Source organism: Pavona decussata, unplaced genomic scaffold (assembly GCF_977016875.1).
Source record: "Pavona decussata unplaced genomic scaffold, jaPavDecu1.1 SCAFFOLD_238, whole genome shotgun sequence".
Lineage (NCBI taxonomy): Eukaryota > Metazoa > Cnidaria > Anthozoa > Scleractinia > Agariciidae > Pavona > Pavona decussata.
Genome location: NW_028145643.1, coordinates 920,262 through 947,055, shown reverse-complemented (window position 1 = coordinate 947,055; position 26,794 = coordinate 920,262). Strand labels below are relative to the sequence as shown.

The 26,794-nt window shown below is 39.7% G+C and overlaps 2 protein-coding genes and 1 pseudogene across 2 annotated transcripts; 2 read left to right on the top strand and 1 right to left on the bottom strand.

Annotated features, from left to right (window-relative positions):
• Window positions 1-1,719: 1,719 nt before the first annotated feature.
• On the bottom strand, window positions 1,720-26,300 carry LOC146457639 (uncharacterized). Its single transcript, XM_085091610.1, has 2 exons — window positions 26,171-26,300; window positions 1,720-2,671 (listed from the first exon to the last, which is right to left on the bottom strand). Exons 1-2 carry the CDS (start codon window positions 26,222-26,224, stop codon window positions 1,832-1,834), a joined length of 894 nt encoding a protein of 297 aa, XP_084947736.1. The 5' UTR covers window positions 26,225-26,300; the 3' UTR covers window positions 1,720-1,831.
• Window positions 6,612-17,216, top strand: LOC146457641 (uncharacterized; annotated as a pseudogene).
• LOC146457640 (uncharacterized) lies at window positions 18,782-20,123 on the top strand. Its single transcript, XM_085091700.1, has one exon. It carries the CDS (start codon window positions 18,879-18,881, stop codon window positions 20,121-20,123), a length of 1,245 nt encoding a protein of 414 aa, XP_084947826.1. The 5' UTR covers window positions 18,782-18,878.
• Window positions 26,301-26,794: the final 494 nt, after the last annotated feature.

The window sequence follows — 26,794 nt, the reverse complement described above, 5'->3', positions numbered from 1 at the left end:
AAAACCCGGTAGATTTAGTAAGTAAAACAATAACTTTGCACCTGCATCACACTCTTAGGTACATGTTTTTGCCTTTTCTTTAACGTGGACTACGGTGATGTGAAGTTTCTTAATTTCACGTTTGAAGGCGGACGTAGACAAACGATGAAAAATTTGGAATTTGAAATCGGGCAGTACGAATCCGACTGCAGGAGAATTTTTTTTTTCTCTGGTCTTGAGGACATATTTGTGTGGCTTTTTTGTGTGACAACGGGGGAACACTAAATTGTTATAAATTAAGGATATTTGTATTGCTTAAAATGAGCGGATGTCTTAGCAAACAAGTAGTTTATTTCGACAGCTTTCACGGCTTCAGATTGGTTGATTTCAATCCATTTTGATTCTTATTTCCGATTCACAAGATAGGAATGCCTGTTAGCGAAGGAAACTGACAGGTGGTGAAAAGGAGGTGGTGAAAAGGCACTTGCAGCGTCAGAATTCAACGTTAATTTGTTTTAATTATATATTTTTGGGCACATTGCTTTTTAACTTCCAAAAATTCTGGTGGGGGCTCAAGCACCCCCCTGCCCCTCCCCCCGCTACGAGCCTGCTTACTTTTAGCTACCAGTTCAGCGGTCGCCTTCCCCGCCCAAACATAAATCCTGCCTAGCCAATATTCTTAATCATGAATCGGGACTATTAAGTTTTAGAATGATAATTGTTTTATGTTTGGCAATTTGAAACTGCATTGTTCTGTACGCAGAGTGGTTCTAGGAATTTTTATGGGGGGGAGGGGGGGCAAACTTAACATTAGATATACTGTAGAAACTTTCACAGCTAATATAATACCTTCGGGTATACTTTACCTTTAAATGTAAAGTATCACAGAGTTCTAGTCACACAGAGCTGTGAAACATTTTTCTCTTGTGCTTGTTTTGGAAATAAACTCGGTCCAAATGTCGTCAATATTAAATGAAGTCAACATCGCGATGAATATGCATTGAAGTAAGTCCCGACAGGCGTTCATCGAACATCCTGTTTCGGAGATTAGTACATATTGATTCTTTGTAAAATGAAAAATGATTGCTCAGCTTCAGCAGAACTGACGGGGAGTTGGTGTGAAAACAGTTGTAGGTAACACCCTATTATAACTTAGCGCGCGCGCTTCCCTATGTAATTCCTACTGGCTTCATCATGGTACATTTCTCAACATACGCACGGCCGTGCGTCCATAAAATGACGTGTGCAACCTGCAGACAAACTCGGGTTTCCGTCGCTTAGTTTTAGTTTGTACAAACTAATTCTAAGCAGCAAATTGTCATTGACAATTTCAGATGAAACGTTCTCGTTCAGACCATACCATTGTGGCGTGTTTGTAAACAGCTGATAAGAACGTTTGTTTTTCAGTACAGCGCATTGAGAGAATTTTGTAATCAATCACAAATAAAACCTGTTTTCCGCGTAGTACTTTTTGATACTTTGTTGTCACTATGTTACAAAATAATTGGTTCATGCTTTTAGCTGTGCGTATATCAAGTTATGGATACGCTTGGGAAGTTTGGAGAGCACTCAAGAAGTTAGAGTTGCTCTAGGCTATGCCTCAAGCAACTCTTACCCTTCTCTCGTGTTCTCCCAACTTCACGCATGCATCCATAACTCGATACACGCATGCTAAGCATGAACCAATTCTTAATTACAGGCATTCCACTCAGAAATAATGGGAAACAAATAACACTCAAACGACCACATAATAATACTCAATACGATCGTTTAGTTGTAAAAATTTTAGAAACAAAACCTTAATCACCCCTGGAAAAACTATTAAAATAACAATAATAATAAAAGCTCAAGTTTAGGGGTGTGGGGAAAGAGGTCTGGACCCTCCCTCCCCTCCCTCTGGATCCTCGTCTGGTACGTAGTGTTCTCTTATCCCTGAAGTGTCCGCAATATTCTGATTATACAGGCTCAGTATATCCTTGTCACCTAAGAAAATCTTCTGCCAGAAGAACTGAAGAAAGCTGTTGTACAAGACAATGCTTATTACCGTCGAAATTAGGCATTCAAGTATGTCCGACCAGCCTTTTACTGCCACCTTAGACGCTACAAAGACTGTAAAAGACACGACTTTTGACAGATTTTCCAGGAAAAAAATTGTTAAGGTGATGAAATATCCAGCTATTGAAGTGAAGCGAAAATCCCTCGCCTTAGATGGAGGATACGCAAAGTTCAGCTGGTATATTAAACACAAAGTCATAGGCTTGTAGCAGGTCAGGAGAAATAAAGAAGCCATCTGTAGTTCGTTCTGTTGCCACCTCATCGCGTAAAAATCGTATATAGTAACAATAACTGTCATGCAGTTAAGAGACCAAAAGTGTGGCTTGGAAATGAGACACTTCAATGCCACAGTGTATCCCACTGGTCTCAATTCAGGAAGGACCTTCTGATTCAACAAACAGATCCAGATGATTGATGTTAAAATTGAGCAAGTTAGCCATACGATATCCCAACTGTAGGAAGCAAGACATATGGGTGAATCTGAAGCCAATAAACTTGTATTTGAGATATTGTTCAAAATGCAATCAAAACTTAAAATTGCGGAAGGTACTAAACACGCCAATCTGAACAGCTGGAAGAGAATATACACAAGGGCCAGAAGACCACAAAAACGTCGTTCGGCAATCACCGTGCGAAGCTGTCAAAGAAGAGAGTTGAGATAAACTACATCAAAATTTGATCAAACATAAACGTCATGAGGGCTACAATCGTGGACAAAACTCGTCAAGAAAACTGCGAATTTTGCACATATATTTCAATCTACCTTAAAGAGAACACCGCCTGCAAAGTACCAAGCCTTCACTTCCCCCTCCCCCTAACTCAATGTTGCTTTCAAGGGCGGACGATGACCCAGCCTTTTTTCAGCGGCAGCACAACATTGATGAGGGGGAGGGGCTGCTGTGTTGTTGACGTATCATTGTAGAGCCCTAATTTGGAGATTGACTGACAGTTTCTTAACCCTTTTGTCTATGATTGTAGAATAAATGATGTTATCGTCAAAGGTAAATTTTCTGATGTTAACGTTTGAATAAATTCTCCCAAAAAGCACCAAAAAATACACTTAGAGTTCGGTGGAGAGATGTATGGTGAATAGAACCACGTTTAACTCGATTGCCCCGGGGGAGTGTAACTTTTAAAAGAAAAAGAGGCTTAACTTGAGCCTGAATGAAACTTCAACAAATGTAATCTCCAATGGAAAGTTCCCTCATGGGGATTCCACAAGATTAGTTCCAATGTTTAGTCCATCCTGCACATTGGGAGTCGGTGCAAAAATGATAATAACTGAGGGAACCAGAGAAAGGAAGTATTTTTTATGCACGAAGTTTGTAACGGGAAAAGTTATTTCAGTAGTATAGGATTTGGCGGTACGAGATCATTTTAAAATGATCTCTCAACTCCAACTTGTATACTACATTTTCATCTGTTGGGTCTTAAAATATGAAACTATACGTTTATCAACATTGAAGTGCGATGAATAATCGATTCACCATAGCGTGATCACAGGAAGATGGGAATCCAGGTCGTGGTCTATCGAAATCGATTTTGTAAAACGGTCTTCTATATTCACCTATCAACACACTCTCTTGTCTCTGTATTCAGATAACATAAGTATCTCAAATTGGCATATTATTATCCTTTTTTGATTCGGATGTTTTGCATTATTTTTAAGATATGAAAGGTGTTTTTGTAATTTGCGTATTAACGCTCGTAATTCTAAGATAATTTCACGACAATATTGCTTTGTTAAAGTATTTGGGTTATATCCATATTTGTTCAAAACGTGTACTTGTAATGGATTTATACATATATTTTGCATATTATTTATTGTTTATATTATTATTAAACATTTTAGATTTATATTTATTATATATATTTAACAATTATTCACCGAAGTAGTCGAAAATAGTGGTGGATATTTACCGAGCGAGGTGAATATCCACCACTTTCACCGACACTGAGGTGAATTATTGTTTTAGTATATACCGCACAAGCTGAATACTGAACTAGAAGGCCAAAAAAATTCCTTTATTTTTGACAGTATACCGACAAATGGTGGGAAATTTTACAATCTCGCACCCCGCGCGGTAAGCGATTTCTTGTCATGTAGAAAGTTCCGTCTCGCTTTCTTGCAAACAATGAAAAACTTTTCGGGGCACTTATTTAGTTGCTAAGGTGTCATTTCTTCGATTGTTGTGTGAAGTTTGTCTTGATTTTGAAACCATGCTGCAAAACATTAGATGTTTCATTCTTTATATTGCTGTTAAAGTGCTCGGCTGTTTTCGTAAACAAGGCATTGTAGTTTCATTTTTCGCCTTAGAATGCGAGGTTGGAAAGATTAAATAAGTCACCATTTAATGCCGTCAATCTAAACTTTGTTGCCATTTTTGTATTTTTTGTAACAGCCGCCTCGTTTATCTAAATAAATTCCTCTTTAGTGACCGTGGCGAAACGGGAAGCCATCTTGTTTCTCTTCGGTTGCTCGGAGGTGAATAGTACTTGGCTTATCACCTCCGAGCTAGCCAATTAGCGCGCGCGAAAGGCACTATTCACTTGTGTGGTATATACTAAATATAGATATTTTAATTCAGACATTCATAGTAAAATAGATGAAATAATATGTCCATTTTGTGATGAAAAAATTGATGAATATTTTGTGAAAAAGAGATGGATTATGTTCTAACAATATGAAAATGAAAAAATGTTTGTGAAAACGGTGGTCAAGTTTATCAATATGATATGGTTATTGAATATATCTATTTTCATCAAAATTTATATAAATTCAAAAAAATCAATATATCAGCGTCAATATCATATCAATTATATAATAACCAAATATTGTGAACAGCATTGTATAAATGATTGTCAAAAAAAAAGAAAATTAATATTAAGGAAACAATGCCTCATGAAAAGAAAGATTCTTTAACTTGTACAGATACCCATAACACTTTAGCAGTTTTCTAGTTATATTTTGGTTTGATTAGTGACAATTTTTGTGACAATTTGATTTAAGGAAACACAGTTATTTTGTCAAATGTAGAGATCTAAAGAACAAAAGTCGTAAAATGCAGTTAAAAGTAAATTTATGATCATTTCATTCTGTTGATTATTCAAAATATTGAATGGGATGTATCCTTTACATAGGTTCATGATATAGGATTGCATAGATTCCACATAGTGTAAATTCTTCAATGTTATCTAAACAATTATCATGGCGACTTTGCAACTGTCTAAAAGTAAGCGGCATATTTCACAGATTTTTACACAAGCTGTGGAAGTTGCACAGAATTTTTATTCAAGATGTGGAAATTTTGTGTAATCATTTTATTGGTTTAAATCAAAGGCTCCTGTGAGCCAACTCGTGAATGCAGAAGTGAATATAGTGGTAGCCGTATTAAACGCGGTACTCGCATGACACTACGCTACAAGGATTCGTGGACGTCATCCCGCATTGCGGTAATGCATTATGGTGGCTTCACAGAAGACCATTTCAGGCTGCGTATGTGAATAGCCTGGGTTTCCTGTGCCAGAAGCTTTTGAGATTTCTCGGATATAAATACAGCTGTTTCGACAAAGGTTGTCCAAAAAAGCGTAAAAGCGTACGCCACAATGCCGAAACGGTAGTCTGGGAAATACCCAATAAATGTTTTGTTCGGCTGTGTGTAAATTCAGTGTTTACGTCCTGATCTTATCGATTACGTTTGACACCGAAAAGGGGTTTATCGCACTGTGGAATATCGTATTCTTTCAGTTACGTCGTTTCCTCGGATTAATACGGTAAGCTCCTTTGAAGGTTTTCATGTTTGCTTTTGATGTTTGCTGAAACGAGCAGAACCGCCTATCGAAGTGTAGCCTCTCTCGTAGATGCTCTTAAGGCTCGTCAGGCAATCTTTCCTCCCCAACAAGAAGAGCCAAAAGAGCGTCTGCGAGGGAGGTTAATCGAAGTCGAACTTTAGAAAATATCCATTCTGGAAGGAAGGTTGCCCCCTAGTTTCGGCCAATGGAAGGAGTTAGCAGACAACACACATACAAGCTGTTTTCTTTTAAGAATACGTTATTCGTTGAGTTGATTTTGCGTCCTTGTTTTTTGTCCCGTAATGGCGGCTGATGGTGAATTACATGCACTATACGCATACTCATGAATAATTTATGATTTTGATTAAGTTCCGATTAAATTGATATATATATTTTATAGCTGATCGAGCGAGTGAAATTCAGCCCACATCACGATAACTCGTTCATTGTGCATACGCGCAGTCACGAGTTAAAAATCACACCACTGTCATATGACTTATTTATACAATAGCTGTTTGCATTCACAAGTTTAAAAAAAGCTGTTCGCATTCACGAGTTAAAATCACACCACTGTCATATGACTTATTGCGTTCGACGTTAGGAGAACGCCTCGTAATCTTTGGGGATCCTGTGGTCGATGGGATACCTGTGCATGCCAGGCGTGAAGATTCGAGATTTTTGGTTACTTGGACGGGCGATGTTCAAAATCTGCGCCATTTTGAATAATTATTAAGCGCGCGCACGAATTTTAAGCCCAATAGCCGGCCAAAGAAATTGCGGACTCACCTGGTGGACATGCGCACACAACTATTTTTATGCGCAAGCAACTATACCTTGTGCGAGTGCGCACGCAACTATACCTCGTGCGAGTGCAAGCTCCTCGTGCGTCCGTGTCGCCTCCGTGGATATCTTTGGATTATTCGGTAAGTTCATTTATTTTTCTCAAACTTCATGCGATGTTTCTTAAAAAGTTCATCGCTTCAACTTGTCAAAGCCTTACCAGGAAACTTTTTAGTACTCCAAGAGCATGCAGAAAGCCCGATGTCGGCGTTGCCCGAACTACAACAAACCGAAGACCTTCGCTGCTCTCCTGCTTTGAATTGATGTCCTCGAATTTGCCGAACAACAAAGCAAATCAACCGATAACTCTGACACAAAGTTGTCTCAAAGCAAATCTACCAAGCCATTGTGCTTTGACCCATAGCGGTCACAAATACAAACCAAACAAACCGAGTCATTGTACTCGGTGGCCATTGCGCCAAATGACCCGTTGTGGTCACAAAGCAAATAAACCGAGTCATTCTGCTCGATGGCCATTGCGCCAAATGAAAAGTGACAAAAGTCAAATGGTTACCGGGCTGATAAGTGGTGATTGTAGTTCACAAGATCATGATAAGGCTTTGACAAGTTATTCTTCTGAGAGAATTGAAAATCATAGTGTAACTATTTCTGAAAATGTTGAAGTTCGTAAGAAAAGAGTGAATTGTCAGAGGAAAAGGGACAGGGAACCATCTCGCGTTCCTGTTAAAATAATTCTGAAGGCACTAAGTAATACGAAGTCTAGGAATAGAATCAAGTCTTTTGTAAGACAACATCTTCCAGACAGTTCTTTTATCACAACACCTGGAAATTCTGGTATACCAATGATCATTATTATAGTAAATTTGTTTTTTACATGAACATACAGAAAAGAAAATTTACAACAACAGATAACTATTCTACATGTAACTGTAGACAAACACATATCCGTGTGGCAGATTTAATGAATTCTGGTGGAAAAAGCTTTCCTCAAACTCATAATGATAATTCAAAATTAAATGGAGGTATGTCTCCTGAGAATGCTGTTAGTCATGTTTTACCATGGGATTGTTTAACTGAAAGGCTTCGTCTCATAGGACTTATACCACATGATGTAGGTGGATTTGGGGATTGTTTCTTTAAATCAGTTTCGCACCAACTGTATAGGACTGCTGACTTGCATCTTGAAATTCGTATGGCTGGAATTGGCCATTTACAGAGTTACCCAGAAATGTATATTGAAAGCATTTCTAATGATCACTGGAATAACTATATTCAACAAATGTCAAAACAAGGCACATGGTGTGATAACATCATAATGCAAGCTGTGGCCAATGCATACAACTGTGTCATTCATATCACACAGTCTAATATAAATTCACCTGAAAGTACAATCTTAACTCCTGTTGCTGATCAGGATGGACGAAAGACAATATTTATTGGATATATTAACGAGTTGCATTATGTTTCAACATTGACTGACAAAAACAGTAGATATAAAAACAAACTCACATGCATAAAGAGAAAATTATCAGAAACCAATGAAAACAGACATGGTAGACTTCTTAAGCACAGAAATTACATGAAAAGAGTCAAATATACAGAAACAGCTAATGAAAGGGCAAGCAGACTTGAAGATAAGAGAGGCACTTATAGAAAAACAATGTCTGAAGAAACTGCTGAAAAGCGAAAAGAGAGACTTAAAAATAAGAGAGACACTTATAGAAAAAGAGTGTCTGAAGAAACTGTTGAAAAGCAAAAAGAGAGACTAAAAAGTTACAAAGACTCTTATAGAAAAAGAACGTCTGAAGAAACTCAGTGTTGAAAAGCGAAAAGAGAGACTTGCAAATAGGAGAGCCAGTTATAAAAGGTCTCAAACAATTTCTGCAGGACAAAAAGAGAGCTCTGCTGGTCTAGTTCACGAACAAAAACATGCACAAAATAACATGAACGATTTTCATAAGTCCAATCAGTATTCAGTTTGCCAATGCACTGTCTGTTTTGAAGCATGGCCATTGAAATCCAGTCCAAGGAAGGTTGATCACTACCAGTGTCAGAGGTGCTTACGAGATAAACAACAACCAAAAAAGTTTTCTAAGGAAAATGACATGGTGCCATCATTAGTACCTTTACAACTGCAGGGGTTAACCCAAGTAGAAGAAATGCTTATTGCACGTGCACTTCCTGTTATGCGAGTTTACATAAAACCTGGTGGACAAAGGGGCTATTCAGGCCACTGTATCAATTTGCCTCAGGATATAGCTGAACTAGCACATTCTCTGCCTAGATACCCAAAAGATCTATCTGTTATTGTTGTTAAGATGAAAGGTAAAGAGAACAGTTTTAAAGATGTGACAGTGCGAAGGCAAAATGTAGCTGATGCACTACAATGGCTTGTTAATAATAACTCACACTACAAGGACATAACCATCAATCAAAATTCTTTAAATTCTTTACCAGAACATGGTGTTCCACACGGTCTTCTCTCGGTTGAAACAGAGAATATAGATTTGGATGCCACATGTGAACCTGACTTAGGTCCTCAAAATGAAGATGACATTGTTTATAATGAGGGTACTGAAATGAGTAGTTTTCTGCCTATTCCAGAGTGTCAGCAACAAGAAATAGAAGCTGTGCGCCAACAATTGTCTAATGATTCTAATCACTTGCCCTGGCCAACAGTTGGCAGTGAACCATTAAACGAGTATGTAACTCCCTTTTTAGCAACAATGGCTTTCCCAACATTATTTCCAGATGGTAAGGGTGATCCTACTAACCCATCATTACGCCGAGATATACCACTCGGAGAAAGAGTAAAGCACCTTTTAAAGTTTGGAGAAAACGACAAATGGGTATATCGCTTTGCTACTCACCCCAGATTTGGTTGCTGGGCGTTGAATATGATACAAAGAAAACGTATTCTGCAACAGACAGGCATGTTCCTAAAACAAAACCCAGGAGAAGCTCATTTGACTGCTGAAGAGCTGCGGCAAATGGCAACTAGCAATAACACAAGTATGTTTATATCTAAGATATCACGCTATCTTAGTAACATTACTGGTTCTAATGCTTATTGGCACAAAGCTAAAGAAGATTTAAAAGCAATAATAGCCCATGCTGGAGCTCCAACATTCTTTTTCACATTCTCCTCTGCTGATATGCATTGGCCTGAACTTCATGCAATTTTTGGCAACTCAGTCAGTAATAATTCAACTGACAACAAACGGCAGAATGTGATTAACAATCCTCATATTACAGACTGGTTCTTTACACAGCGTTTAGAAAGTTTTATTAAATACTGGTTATACAATTCACTAGATGCTGAGTGGCACTGGTACAGATTTGAATATCAAGCTAGAGGTAGTATACATTGTCATGGTGTAGCAAAGCTGAAAAATGATCCAGGTTTATGTAAACTCTAAGAAACAGCTCTAAAAGGCTATTTGGCTGAAATGTCCACTAATACAGCTGAGCAAGTCAATATACTAGAACTCAATCAACAGATAGTGGATGGGAAAAAGGCTTCCCAGGTAGTTTGTCAGTATGTAGATTGGTTATTGTCTACATATAATCCAAATCCACCAATAATGGCACATGGGTGAAGCCCTCTATTCATCCTTGTCAAAAGCGTCACAAGGACCTTGTAAGTTTACAAGACTCTGAACAAGATTATGTTGATTTGTTGAATACTGTACAAAGGCACACTCGCTGTAGTACAAACTATTGTCTTAGAAAGAAACAAAACGAAACAGAACTGAAATGTAGATTTAAGTTTCCATTTGAACCTTGTGTTAATACAAAACTAAAGTTTGAGCCCATTCATACAAAGGATGGAAGCACTCAATACAAAGCAAAGATCATAACAAAGAGGAATGATAGCAGACTCAATAATCACCAACGACTTCAGCTTCAAGGCTGGAGGGCAAACACTGTGATATTCAAGTGATCATTGATTATCATGCATGTGTTGAATACCTTGCAAAATATGCTTCAAAAGGTGAACCAAAGTCACCTGTAATGAAACTTGCATTTAATTCTATTGTCCGTAATTGCAACAACAATAGCAACCCTACAAAATTGATAAAAAAAGTGATAATGAAGTCACTTGGCCAACGTGACTTCTCTGCACAAGAGACTATACATCATCTCATGTCACTGAAACTTGTCAGCTCATCATTTAATGTGGTACCTATTAGTCTAAATGGTTCATGTAGAATCAAAACTATAACAAATGATGGAGATACTGTAACCAATGACTCATTGCTTGATACTTACGCTAAAAGGGAAAAATATATTCAAACCATCCCAGATATAATGGCTCTTAATTTCATTCATTTTGCAACAAAATACAAACTTGTCAACAACAAACTAACAGTTCAGCCTCATAACATGATTCCCAGAGTTTTTCCAGTATTTTCTTCCAATTCAAAAGGTCCAAATTTTGGACTTTATTGCAAATATCAGTTACTTAAGAGTTACTGACCGTAAATATCAAAAATCCCACGACAAAGAGGAAATTTCAGATTTCATTTTATTTCACCTAAATGTTCCCTTTGGTAAACTATTTTCAAAAATCACAATCAAAAGTTCCATCGCTCTTTCGTTTTTCTAAAAATTAGAAAAGTTGAATTTACGGATTCACGCCCGATTCAGCCCTCCGGAAAAACGGGAAAATCGTGCATCTTTAGCAGCCTCGCACACATCAACGATAACTACTCCCGTTTTTCTATCTCGGCTGCAAGTAAATCTTTCTATTATCTCTCGTTTAGTGTAAAAATGAAGTCGCAAGTCTTATTTTTAATGTACTAATTCACTAGTTGAAGACAGCGACCTTCGAGGGTTAGATTTCGAATTGAAATTAGGGCCGATTTCAGAGGCCTATATCTGTCCCGGCATATGTTTTCTGGAGCAAAACTATAGGTGAAGTCTAACCTTAATCCTTCCTTTTCACGCTCTCGAAGTGCCTTTTTTGGCCCGCTAAAAGCGAAGTATCCAGAATAAAAAGTGTGCAGGGTATTTTGACTAGTTCGATGGCTCGCTGTCACGATTACCGTCACGTAAATCACTTAACTAAATCCATCCACTCATCTAAAGTTAACGTTTTTTTGTCCTCAACGACAAATCTCGAAGGCAGGTATTTAATATTTCAGTTCCTTTACAATACCACGTCATTATTTCAAATTTTGAAAGTAATAAATATTAGAAACCGATCCACCGTGGGACTCGATCTACATGATAAATTTTGCCGACATATTTTAAGCGCCCGTCATAAACGTTGATGTCGCACTATACAAACTTCCTTTCAAATCTCACCAAATTAACTATTATACTCTTGCTATCTACATCAAAAAAATATTTCAAAAGAAAAATGGCTCATCTTCAAGACATCTACTAGCTTTCTGTGTCAATTTATAGAGTTGAAACACAACAACAACGTATTCACATACCGCACAGGCAATCACGGCTTAATTAAATTTTATATCCGAAAATACAAAAAGAGCTTTGTACTCTACGTGCTGTAATTAGTATTTGTTTTATCTACTCAATGACAGAGGGCTTACCTCGCTTTCTTAACTGTTTGACTGTAAAATTGTATTATAAAGCGACAAGATTATTTGCATTTCTACTAAAGAATATACTATCCATAATCGAATCCTGAAGGAACTAATTATAGAACAGGAATACTCTGACTGATTGTCTCACCACTAAACAGGAACGTATTCGTTTCCTTCGGTCGATTTTATGATTCTTGAACCCCATTCAACACTGCTGAAAAACCTAGGAAGATCGAAGGGCCTCTGCTCGCAGGGTAATCAGCACATGGCACGGTCGTTTTCATCTGATGCCGTTTGTGATTAGCGTGACACAAAGATCACTTCCGGTAGCGCGGGGGGATACAACCAAACTGAGCTAAGTTTCCTTCCACCAGTGAACTAAATCCTTACTGAAAAATCAGTTTTTGAGTTAAAATTCCCCGTATCTGTATTTTATCTTTCATTTTGATCTTTTGCTCTCTTTTTTGTCCCTTTAATTACGGGCTCATTAACGGAAGTAAAGTAAAGTGGTACGTGGTGGTGGTGAGAGGGGGGGGGGGGCGGGGGTGGGGGTTTGGCTGGGGTATGGTGGGGCACTGTTTTTTGCAATTTCTTGTCGAAAATTGGCGGGTTTCATTTGCTATTTTCTTGGCTTTTGTTTTTTTTTTGTTGTTGTTGTTGTTGTTATGAGAGAATTTAGGGCAAAAAATTGAGTAACAATTCGATTGGAAGGGGATGGGGGTTGTAGTGGTCTTAAGCTTGTGAGCATATTTGGCAATTGTTCTTGAATGAAAAAATGTATCTCGTTTAGCTAGCAAGTCATGAACAGCTCAGGAGCCAAGGAACAGTGAAATAAAATAAACCTTTGTTTAGTTGAGTACTTAGGAACGTCTTAAAGTTTGTTGGAGCTTTTTAAGGTTTTAAAGAAAAAAAATCAAAAAATCATACACGGATTATGGAGCAACTTTTGAACAACGTTCTTAGTAATTTCGAGCATCTGCTTTAAACTGACCGATTCTTGTGATGGTCTCCAATTCTTGATTAAATGGAAACCTTAAAACTCAGTCTCTATTTGAACTGAGAAGGAGGCGGTCGGAACGGGGCCGGGGTGTGGGGGGTGTTGGTGGTGGGTATTTATGTATTGATGATTTTCAAGACCGCAAATATCCGAAAGCGGTAGCTAAGGAAATGAGGCGTCTGGTGTTCCGAATGGGAAACTTCTCTTTAAAACTTCGGAATTTCTCACAGTGCAGCAAACCAGTTCCTTCTTTTCGCGTCCTGCTTGCGACAAAACCCGCGAGGGTATAAATATCATCCTGTGGATGACGACGTCCAGAAATCTCAAAAAGAAGCAGATAGAGCGTTACGTGACAAGACACAGAACGGCTGCGAGGGATATTACAAATACCACTGCCCGACAAGAGATCCTTTCATGGCTCTTGCTTGAACAACCATAGAAAATGACCAGGGTAGTATCTGTGCAGTGGTGAAGAACGGCACAGGCCTGGAACTGACTTGGAAATCTTCAGTTACGTATCAGAGAACTTCGAACTGGAGACTCCAATACGAAACTCGGAAAGAAACCCAAAATTCTCCCATAAATAAGGGTCAGTAAGAAGAAACACACCGGCTTATATTCCGCTTATATTCCCCCCTCCACCTTAGTTCCCGTTACTTCCGTTTACTGAGCCCGTAATTAAAGGGGAACAAAGAGAACAGAAGATCAAAATGAAAGATAAAATAACAGATACGACATCATACCTGGATTTTTAAACTCAAAAACTGTTTTTCAGTTAGGGTTTAGTTCACTGGTGGAAGGAAACTTAGCTCAGTTTAGCTGTATTTCCCCGCGCTACCGGAACTGACCTTTGTGTCACGCTAATCACAAACGGCATCAAATGAAAACGACCGTGCCATGTGCTGATTTAACCTGCAGATAAGCATAACTAACGGATTTTCAGCAGTGTTAAATGGGGTTCAAGAGTCATAAAATCGACCAAAGGAAACGAATACGTTCCTGTTTAGTGGTGAGACAATCAGTCAGAGTTCTATAATTAGTTCCTTCAGGATTCGATTATGGATAGTATATTCTTTAGTAGAAATGCAAATAATCTTGTCGCTTTATAATACAACTTTACAGTCAAACAGTTAAGAAAGTGAGGTAAGCCCTCTGTCATTGAGTAGATAAAACAAATACTAATTACAGCACGTAGAGTACAAAGCTTTTTTTTGTATTTTCGGATATAAAATTTAATTAAGCCGTGATTGCCTGTGCGGTATGTGAATACGTTGTTGTTGTGTTTCAACTCTATAAATTGACACAGAAAGCTAGTAGATGTCTTGAAGATGAGCCATTTTTCTTTTGAAATATTTTTTTGATGTAGATAGCAAGAGTATAATAGTTAATTTGGTGAGATTTGAAAGGAAGTTTGTATAGTGCGACATCAACGTTTATGACGGGCGCTTAAAATATGTCGGCAAAATTTATCATGTAGATCGAGTCCCACGGTGGATCGGTTTCTAATATTTATTACTTTCAAAATTTGAAATAATGACGTGGTATTGTAAAGGAACTGAAATATTAAATACCTGCCTTCGAGATTTGTCGTTGAGGACAAAAAAACGTTAACTTTAGATGAGTGGATGGATTTAGTTAAGTGATTTACGTGACGGTAATCGTGACAGCGAGCCATCGAACTAGTCAAAATACCCTGCACACTTTTTATTCTGGATACTTCGCTTTTAGCGGGCCAAAAAAGGCACTTCGAGAGCGTGAAAAGGAAGGATTAAGGTTAGACTTCACCTATAGTTTTGCTCCAGAAAACATATGCCGGGACAGATATAGGCCTCTGAAATCGGCCCTAATTTCAATTCGAAATCTAACCCTCGAAGGTCGCTGTCTTCAACTAGTGAATTAGTACATTAAAAATAAGACTTGCGACTTCATTTTTACACTAAACGAGAGATAATAGAAAGATTTACTTGCAGCCGAGATAGAAAAACGGGAGTAGTTATCGTTGATGTGTGCGAGGCTGCTAAAGATGCACGATTTTCCCGTTTTTCCGGAGGGCTGAATCGGGCGTGAATCCGTAAATTCAACTTTTCTAATTTTTAGAAAAACGAAAGAGCGATGGAACTTTTGATTGTGATTTTTGAAAATAGTTTACCAAAGGGAACATTTAGGTGAAATAAAATGAAATCTGAAATTTCCTCTTTGTCGTGGGATTTTTGATATTTACAGTCAGTAGCTCTTAAGCACAAACCTTGGCATACTACACAAGACAATGCCTGGGATTGTCAGGAAGGCACTGATGAAATATACATCACCAAATGGAAGGAATTTCTACAAACACCATATGCTGAAGAGCATGTTCCGGACTGGTATGAAAAACTACAAAGTGTACAGAATAACACAGAAGAGGAACCAAATATAGAGCACTCTTCAGAAGAGCTTCCACAGCGTGAAGAGTGGATGGATTTAGCAGATCTCATACCTGGGTATTTTGTTAACCAAGATAATATAACACAACAAACCTCTCAGCCTGATTATGACTGGCAAAATGACAAGATTAAGTATGCAAATCACTTAATACAGGAAATGCCATCCTGGATAAAAACTAAGAAAGATACTTTGGATTCTACCTTGGGTTTGCAACAACAAAATATTGATGTTAATACATTCAGTGACATGCAAAGACATGCCTACAATATGGTGAAAGCACATTCTGAACAAGCTTGCCCTAAAGATCCATTGCTTCTTATTATACTTGGAGTTGCCGGTACAGGGAAAAGTTACCTCATTAATGCCATCCGAAACCTGCTCCAACACTCTTGTGCAGTGACTGCCACAACTGGCAAAGCTTCATTTAACATAAACGGATGTACAATCCATTCACTATTAAAATTTCCTGTTGGCCCAAGACATAACAAAGAATTAACAGGACAAGGGCTTGTCACATTACAAACCAAGCTGAAAGATATCAGTTATATCCTAATTGATGAATACTCTATGCTAGGACAAACATTGTTTGGCTGGATTGATAGACGCTGCCGACAAGCAACAGGCAAAAATGACGAAGTATTTGGTGGTAAATCCATGATATTAGTTGGTGACCCAGCTCAATTGCCTCCAGTGGCAGATAAGCCATTATATCATTCGAGACCCTCCAGTTCTACAGGTGAACAAGGCTATTTAGCTTATCACATGTTTGGCAATGTTGTAAAACTGTCAGTAAACCAGAGGGTTCAAGGCTTAAATCAACAGCAAGCTCAGTTTAGAGATTTACTCATACGCCTTCGCACAGGAGATTCTAATGAGCAAGATTGGAAACTTCTTTTGGCAAGACAGCCTTCCATAGCATTGAACGTGAATGAGTTTCAAGATGCCACTAGGCTCTATTTCAGCAATGAAGAAGTTGCTAATTATAACTTTGAACAGTTATCAGAACTTCATCAGCCAATAGCCTGCATCACTGCACGTCACTCTAGTGATATAGCTAAGAAAGCAAGTTCGGATGACATGTCAGGTTTACAACCGACCATTTTCCTTGCAAAAGGTGCACATGTAATGCTTACCATGAACCTATGGATAGATGTTGGACTTTGTAACGGTGCAACTGGAACGGTTGAAGATTTCATCTATGCAAACAACCAGCAACCACCAGACTTGCCTGTCGCTGTCATAGTAAAATTTAATGAGTATAGAGGTCCATCTATCAGTGATAGCATTCCACGATGTGTGCCTATATGCCCAATAACAATAACCTCACAGACACTAGATGGTTTACATGAGAGACAACAGTTGCCTCTCAAACTTGCTTGGGCAATCACAATACACAAGAGCCAAGGGTTAACACTGCCAAAAGCATGGATTGACATTGGTCAGACTGAAACTACTGCAGGCATTTCATATGTAGCTATAAGCAGAGTGAAAACACTTTCATCTTGTATTATTGAACCAATGACTTTTGAAAGACTTAAGAGTCTTAAGAAATCCACTAATTTAAATATAGACTTGAAGAAGAAAGCAGGCTATATAATCTAGCAAACATAAATTGATCCCAAGTTGAGTGATGCGAACAAAGTCACTCACAACAGTACAGCACCCAAAATTGATTAATTAGAATAAATTGATTATACGGCCTTCAACACATGCATACATAAATGATTTTTTTTTTATGGTTATAAATAGTTCACTTTCCAACTACATTTAAAGCAAAGTTCCATGTAATGTTTCAGAGTGTTGTATTAACTAGGGTTTAAAGGTATTTTAAACACCCTCCTAAAACATCTGTATACATCCTTATTATTTTTTTTTTCGACAGACAAGCCTGAGATCTAATATGGCTTCAGGTATGTATCTCCCGGTCATACTTAAATATTATGGTTATACGTTCCTTTCTTCTATTAAACTAATGCTTCTTGTTTTAAAATCATTTTATAACCTTACCTGCTCTATATGCTCTCATTAATAAAACATATTATTTTGAACATCTAGGTATTAGATGTACACTGTTTCCTATCACTTTTGTCACCCTTTAATGTTCTCATGTAGTTATATGATGCAATTTATTTTTCCCACACCTCTTGCATGTTGGTGGCGAACTTTGGCCAAAATATCACTGTTATTTGTACTAAAAATAATCTTAATTACAGTAATTAATGAGTGGTGAACTGCTCCTGTTTTGCTAAATTTTAACACTTCCCCTTCTATTAAGCCCTACCTTTCTATTTAGCCCCCCCCCCCCCCCCCATGCGCCTTAAAACAATAAGCCCCCTGGGGGCTTAATAGAGGATTTACAGTACATGAAACAAGGAGACTAGTATCTACACATATGTTTTTTTCAAATAACACAAGCTACCTTATGCAGTAATCCCATCCATGCCAAATTTATTACATTAATCTAAATATCTTTTTACCTCCTCCTACAGAAAAACAAGACATAACTTGCTTTGTGCATAATGTCTCACCAGTAAAAAAATCTGGACCAACAAGCTACTTTAACTGCCACCTTCAGACAGAGAAAGATCTCATTGGCAGTGTATGCTTTGCAACTGAAAAGAAGGAAACTCTTGATGCAATGGCCGCACAAAGATCACCGGTTAAAATTTCAAATTTTAACATCAGCAATAAGTATGGACGAAGTGATGTAGTAATAAACAGGAACACAACCATCACTTCAACAACAGCTGATTTTCCATACAAAGCACAAGATGATGTCACATCAATTGCATCCTTGTCAAAAGTAGCACCACAACAGCTAGTGTCAATAAAAGGAAAGATATTGTTGGCCCATTGCTTGTACTCAGGCCCTCTCTGAGGGCAACTTCATCCGGGCTACCCAGAACGGTTGTTATTGTAGAAATCCCTCGTGGTCGATCAGGACTGAGGAATAAAGACTGTGTTGAGTTCATTGAGCTATCATTAGTGCGTGTGCTGTCGACCCCGGCCAACATGGTGTCAGAATAGTGGGATCGGCCCGACAAATCGACAAAGAAAACATTCACGGAGCTTAAACGCACACCAAACGATACAATCGCAGACAAGTCGTCAAACAAAGATGGCGAACCTCAAACGACCTGAATTGAAACTCGGCGGGAATTAGATTTCACGATTACTGCATTCAAGCAGACTACAGAAACCTGGCGAAAAACCCGGTCACGGAGAGAGCGGACTATTACAAGAAACCTTTGCTAGAAATATCGGCGTTGCGATCGGCAATGCCAGACGAAGCTTTGCAGGTGATCCGCTACACCATTGAACCGCAGATCGCAGCTGATGATAGGGGAAAACCATGGATCTGGATCGACAAGTTACGACTTCATTACACTGGATCTATCGGAAGCTCCCTGCTGGCAGACAGATTCAAATTCTGGCACGCTCAACAAAGCCCACATGAATCCGTTCAAGAATGGGAGGTTAAAGTCAGACAGGCAGGCAGCCTATGCTCCTACAACACGTCGACAGACGAAATGTGCCGCGATAAATTCGTTTTTGGGCTACACGATGACACAATGAGAGCTGAGTTACTGAAAACGCACTTAAAGTCGGATGGAACGCCTAAGAGCATGCAAGACGTCGTAGCCGAAGCCAAGGCCCTTGAGTCGGCTCAGAAAGCGAACAAACTCATTACAGACGCCACAAAAGGAATTGAAGAACAAGTGAACTGGATTAGCCACAAACAAATGAAATTAAAGCGGGAGCCTGGAACCTGTTTTTGGTGCGGGGACCGACGAGGACCCCACCCCTGGAAAACATGCCCTGCCAATGGCAAAACGTGCACAAAATGTGGGATTAACGACCACTTTTCCAGAGTTTGTCTTGAAACAGGGCCCTCCCCCCAACAAGCACAACCGCGGAAAACTACTCAATGGCAAGCTCAGGGCAGAGGCCGAGGCGACAGAACCCCTCGTGATCGGCCCCAACCGGTACCCCCCCGAAAACAGAACGTACATCTGCTACACACCGCCAATGATCACCTCCCTGTAGAATACTACACTGATGACTACCAAGAACAGTGCTACTCCCTGGAAACACGGCAAATACACAGTGTCCGCACAGACTCCGCAAAGAAAAAGTACTTTGTTACCCTGCCAATATCTGCAACTGGGAACAAATTCATCCCAATGACATTTCAGATAGACACCGCCGCCACCTGCAATACCCTGTCTGAAGACACCCTTCTCAGGCTGATGCCAAACATGAAGCTAACAAAGTCACCTTACCTCCTCCACCCCTACGGCGACGCCCAGCCACTGAAACCATTGGGGCAGATCGACCTCCTATGCGAACGAAACAGCAGATACGAAACACTCACATTCCAGGTACTCCCTCGAGACGTCATGTTGGACAAACCAGCCCTTCTCTCTGGGTCCGACTGTGAGACACTGGGGCTCATCATCATCAAAGCAGACGAAATATTTTCCCTCACAAGAGACACCAAAGAAAACAAGGCTCTGCATTGACCCCAGCCAAACAATTAATAAGGGCATTCTGCGACCAGTATACCAGATGCCCACACTGTCTGAGCAACTTCACAAACTCTGCCATGCCAAATGCTTCTCACTAGTCGATGTTAGAGAAGGCTTCCTGCACGTACCCCTTGATGAAGCATCGTCACTCATGACAACAATGCATACATCCTACGGGAGATACCGATGGCTACGGCTTCCATTTGGTGTCTCAAGTGCCCCGGAGGAATTTCAGAAACGCCTGATGTCCGCTCTAGAGGGCCTTGAAGGCATCCTGTGTATCGCAGATGACATCCTCGTCTTTGGAGAAGGTTCAAATTACCAAGAAGCCGAGCAAGACCATGACCGCCAGTTTGTTGCCCTTATGGAGCGCTGCTCACAGAAGAACATAAACCTAAATCAGAACAAACTACAGTTCAAACTGAAACAAGTCAAGTTCATGGGCAACATCATAACTGACCAAGGAATGCAAGGAGACCCAGACAAGATAGCAGCAATCACGACAATGGCCCCACCCCAAAACAAAGCAGGCGTACAGAGATTCGTGGGGATGGCCAACTACCTCTCACCCTATTGCCCCAACCTCAGTAACACTATCAGACCTCTCACCCAACTCACCCAGTCAGATACCCCCTTTATGTGGGCACAAGCACAAGATGACGCATTTTCAGAAAGCTAAACACCTCATTTCCACTGTACCAGTGCTCCAATACTATGACCTCAACAAACCGGTGACACTTCAAGTTGATGCAAGTGAGGTTGGCGTGGGCGCTGCCCTCCTCCAGCCGAATAGTGAAGGACGCCTACAACCTGTAGCATACACATCAAACAGCCTCAACGCCACCGAACAACGATACTCACAAATAGAGAAAGAGTGCTTAGCCATTTGCAACGCATTCGGAAAATTCGACCACTGGCTGTATGGAAAATCAGACATAGAAGTCCACACCGACCATCAGCCACTTGAGACCATCTGCAAAAAGCCCCTACACAAAGCACCAGCGCGGCTACAGAAAATGCTCATGCAGAGATACCGCTTCACCATTAAATACAAGAAGGGAACCTCACTCCACCTGGCTGACACCCTTTCGAGAGCCGCACTGCCTACCCCAGTATACGCCCGCGTCACAGGCTTCGAAGTCTTCAGGGCTGAACTCACAGAGGACTCCGGCATACACAACCCACGTCTGACAGAAACCACCGAATCTCGCCTACGCGATGAGACCAAAAAGGATGAACACCTCTCCAAACTAATGACCACAATCGTTCAAGGCTGGCCGGACAGCAGAAACCAGGTACCACAACCACTACAGCCATACTGGCCTTACCGGGATGAGCTCACGATCGACAATGGCCTTATCTACAAAGGAGCACAAGTGATGATACCACAATCCATGCAAGCTGAGATGCTGCTCAAAATCCATGCAAACCACTTTGGTCCTGAGTCAAATATACGCATGGCACGGGAAGTATTATTCTGGCCGGGGATGCGACAAGCAGTCTTTGATATGTGCAACAACTGTAGTACCTGTGCACAGTATGGCTCGACGTCAACAAAAGAACCTATGAGATCGCTCCCGATCCCAACACTACCATGGCAGATCATAAGCCAAGACATCTTCATACATACACAGAAAGCCTACCTCGTAACAGTATGCCACTTCTCTGATTGGATTGAAGTGGATGAACTTGATGACACCTTAGCCACAACCGTTATCAGCAAAACCAAAGCCCACTTTGCCAGGTTCGGCATTCCCCGTATCTGTCACACGGACAACGGTCCGCAATTTGCCAGCAAGGACTACATGGACTTTGCTTCTCAATATGGGTTCACACATACCACCTCCAGCCCCTACCATTCCCAAGGCAACGGTCGAGCGGAAGCGGCAGTGAAAGTGTCGGAGTCCATGCTAAAGAAATCAGATGACTTCCAAATCGCCTTGCTTAACTATAGGAACACACCCCCCAAAGGCCACACTTACTCTCCTGCCCAACGTATGTTGAGCCGTCGGACACGAACATCACTCCCAACGCCTGACCACCTTTTAGAACCAATGTTGATCAACTGCGACACCATATCAACCGAGATCAAGGCCAAACGCAACGCCAGTAAAGCCTACTACGACAAGACTGCCGGCCCAGAGCACAATGCTATCAACATTGGTGAATTTGTATATGCACGTCCGCCGACTAGCAAACAAGGCACCCCATGGGCATATGGCTGTGTAACTGACCAACGCCATTCCAGGTCATACACCATAAAAACGCCAAGCAGCACCATTCGAAGGAATCGGATACACATCAGGCGTGCAGCACCTCCCCCTCCTACCTCACGCTACACTCCACCTACACTCCTGCTTACAACGGGACACAACTTGGCACCTACCTTCAATCCCCAAGGATCAGTGCTGACCACGCCCATTGACCAACCTCCACAGCAGCCACTACCCAAGTTAGACACAAGTAATAGTGGCCCGGGTCTCGACACTCCCCCCCCCCCCCCCCCACCACCACAACAAGAAGCAAGCACGCCTGACATGGGCACAAGTAAGCTGTCCACTAACACACCCCAGGATCACCATCCTGAAGTGAGGACACGCACAAGACTCATCAAACCACCAACTCGGTTTAAAGACTATGAACTTAAGTAATACTTGCCCAAACCACCAACTAGGTTTAAAGACTATGAACTCAAGTAATGCTCGCCATTAACATTTGGGCTACACAGTTACTTTCTAATAGCAGTCACAACCGACTAGAAATGCTGTAATTGCCAAGGCAATCTGTGCCCCTTAGAACTATCCCGTTTATTTTTTCTTTTCTTTTCAAAGACGGGGGGATGTTGGCCCATTGCTTGTACTCAGGCCCTCTCTGAGGGCAACTTCATCCGGGCTACCCAGAACGGTTGTTATTGTAGAAATCCCTCGTGGTCGATCAGGACTGAGGAATAAAGACTGTGTTGAGTTCATTGAGCTATCATTAGTGCGTGTGCTGTCGACCCCGGCCAACAATATCACATCTAACTGCGACCAAAACTATAGTCATCCAAGATTCTCCTGTCAAAAAACAGGAAGGCTATATAGTTGATCCATCTGGCTACATAAAAGTTATTTTCTGGGGTGAGCATGTTGACAGCGTCACACCACAGTCCACCTATTTCTTCAACAACTTGAGAATGAAAGTATCTCAGAATCAAAGATACTTGAACACACCAAAACAAGATAATTTATACACCATCAAGGACGCTGAACCCTTCAAACATACATTACCTGAAGTCAGTGACATCTCAACAACAACAGAAACCATTGGAGAAATACTAGGAATAAGCAGTGTCACCAAATACAACTGTTGTTGTTCATGTTCAAAAAAAGTTACAATCAAGGGAAAAATTGCAGTCTGCGATAACTGCAAAGTAACACAAAAGGCAACCAGCTGCAGTGTAAAGTGGACACTCAAGATCCATATCCAAAACTCCAAACAACCACTGCAGAAGCTTCAGCTACAGGTTTATCAAGAAGCAGTGCCAAAGTTGTTTTCAATTTGTCACTTAATTGCAAATGAAACAACAGCGGAAGAAATCACAGAGGCTGTCTTAAACCTAGACACAGTTAAAGTATGCTTTGACATGCAAACGCGAAAACTTGTGGACATTGAAAAAATTGCTATTTAACATGTTTTGTTGCATTTTCCCTTGTAACAAACCACTCTCTAGTAACTATTTAAGTTACTAATAATTCATGCTATGAGATACAAACACTAAAACTTTTAGATATTGCAAAAACTTTTATAGCACTTAATTTTTGAATTTCATATTAAACTTTCTTGAAACTATTCCATTTACTATTATTCATGTTACTGTTAGAAAAATTAGTCTCACTCATTTAGTATCTGAACTGCATTGTAAATGAGTAGATTCTCATGTTTTAATTATTGCATTTTACCTTGTGACTAATCAAGTTAGTATCATCCAGGGCCCAGTTGTTCAAAAGACGATTACTGCTAACCCACGATTAAAGCTTAATCAAAGATTTAATCTCTTTTGTTTAAAAAGATTTCAAAAGCTAATTATAATCTCCACACTAAGTCAAATTGAAAAATAAAACTAAAGACCAAGAATCCTTAAGAAAATCTCTTTTGGTTATTAATTTAACTGGAATAAAAATTGACGCTAACCCTGGGTTTGCTTAATCGCGCTTTGAACAACCCGGCCCTGGTTACTGTTAAGATAAGAAAAATAGTTAAACAATGCTATGACACACAAACACGAAATATTTAGATATGGAAAAAAATCTAAGTTTCATAGCATTTTGAACTTCATCACAGCTTCATGTTCCAGTTGTTGTTATAAAATTTAGTCTATCTCTTTCAGTTTTTCAAGATACTGAGTAGATTGACATGTTTTTTTACATTTTCTCTTGCAACTAACCAATCCCATGCAACTATTCAAGTTACTATTCATGTTACTATTAAAATTTTTTTGTTAAAGTATGGTATGACATCCAAACACCAGAACTTTTAAACATTGCAAAAAGTTTCATAACATTACCAACTTCATAACTTTCTTGAAACTATTCAATTTACTATTATTCATGTTACCGTTACAAAAATTAGTCTCACTCATTTAGTATCTGAACTACATTGTAAATGAGTAGATTGACATGTTTTAATTATTGCATTTTACCTTGTGACTAATCGAGTTAGTATCATCCAGGTTACTGTTAAGTTAAGAAAAATTGTTAAACAATGCTATGACACACAGACACAAAACGTTTAGACATGGAAAAATCTAATTTTCATAGCATTTTGAACTTCATCATAGCCTCATGTTCTTGTTATAAAATCTACTCTATCATTTTCAGTTTTTCAAGATACTGAGTAGACTAACATGTTTTGTTACATTTTTTTCCTTGCAACTAACCAATCCCTTGTAACTATTCAAGTTACTATCATTCATGTTACTGTTACAAAAGTTAGTCTCCCACAATCAGTATCTAAACTACATTGTAACTAAGTAGATAGACATCTTTGGTTACATATTTGGATTTCACTATTAAAGTTGCTATTGTTCATGTTGCTCTTTAAATACTTCGTCTTTCTCATTTAATCTCTCAACTAATTTCCTCCTCTGTTTTTGTATGATTTTAGCTAAATTCATTGAACTTCGAACGCACTTATTAATCTTTGATTACTACTAGTTTATACAATAGCTGTTTGCATTCACGAGTAAAAAAGCCGTTCGCATTCACGAGTTAAAAATCACACCACTGTCATATGACTTATTTATGCACTATATAGCTGTTTGATAATCAACTTCTTTGGGAAAGTCCCTACCGTATTACATCATCAACTTCCTGTTTTCTGAGAATGTCACGCTATTCGATTACGTAAATATTCAAACGCATTTCAAATTTTGAAAAACATATAGTTTCATTTTTTTAGGTCCAACGGATGAACAAGTAGTATACGAGTTGGCACTGTACAAGAACATTTTTAAAAATGAATTCATACCGTCAACTCCTATACTACTTATTTCGATTCAATTTAGTTGATGCCTGATCGGCGGTGTTCGATCAGTTTTTGATCAGTTGTAAGTTACCTAAGCACTAACCATGCAGGGGACCCCAACGAGAAGGTTTTAAGCGAATTAAATACTCAAAATGTTGTCTCTTGCGTTTCCAGATCGTTTTGTGCCCTTTTAAAGACACCGTGGTGTAAGCTAATACAGATTGATCTCTTCGGATGCTTTAGCTGAAAATTAACTTCCCAGAACGTTTCTAGGAAACGGAATTTTATTCCCCGAATTGACTTGCTGTTGTTGGTTTCGAAAATTATTGCTAGCTGACGTTTTTTACGCATTTTAACGACATCTGCCCCTTTGAAAACAAAAGGAATTGGTTTTCCAGTGTTATGGGATTTTCAGCTTACATTTCTCCGAAGAAACTGCAGCTTTTAACGACTATATCCGAATCTGAACAGATTTCCACCGAAATAAGCCGCTGGGTGATTGATTCATATTGCTAACAAAAATCTGCTTCACCTACCCTTGGCCTGTTGTTGACACCGACGAGTGGTGCAGCCTCAGGATCTTCATCCATGACAAAACCCACAAGCACGTTACACGTTCGAAGCTGCTCGAATGAAGTGATGGCCTGTAGCTAACTTCGGGTCAAATCAGTGGATTTGCATCAACATGTTCAATTGGATTAGCTTACTCGTAGCACGAGTCAAACTCGAGCCCGAGTCAAGTTCGAGTCACGAGACAAGTTCGAGTCAGGGTCCAACTTTTATTTTTCTCTTATTTTCCCTTCTTCTTAGGTCTTCTGGTTGTTACTCTCTTTATATAATGATGTGCTAGTGGTAAACGGAAAAAATTAACTTGCAGGCTTGCAACATTTTTCGTTATCGACTTCGCTAGAGCCACTCGCTGCTACTGTGGAAGATATATAGGACATCCCTTAGTGTTCATGAATTTCCTAGGAAGATTAAGACCTGTAGCTGCATACACCTGAAGCAGAGATCCCATTTCCACGACTGAGAAAATGGTGGGTTACCCTGCGCGGGCAAATGTAGACGGCCACAGAAATTTTTAATTTTCCCAACTCATGGGTTTCACAAGGCATAGTGACTGAAGCTTTAATCACCATCAACATTGGACAAACCCCTTC

Bases quoted from the DNA above. Each gene is read 5' to 3' on its own strand.
- LOC146457640 (XM_085091700.1), top strand. From the start codon at position 18,879: ATGCCAGACGAAGCTTTGCAGGTGATCCGCTACACCATTGAACCGCAG.
- LOC146457639 (XM_085091610.1), bottom strand. From the start codon at position 26,224: ATGGATGAAGATCCTGAGGCTGCACCACTCGTCGGTGTCAACAACAGG. The intron at 2,672-26,170 runs GTAGGTGAAGCA...CTTCTTTGACAG, and splicing joins GTGTCAACAACAGGCCAAGG to CTTCGCACGGTGATTGCCGA.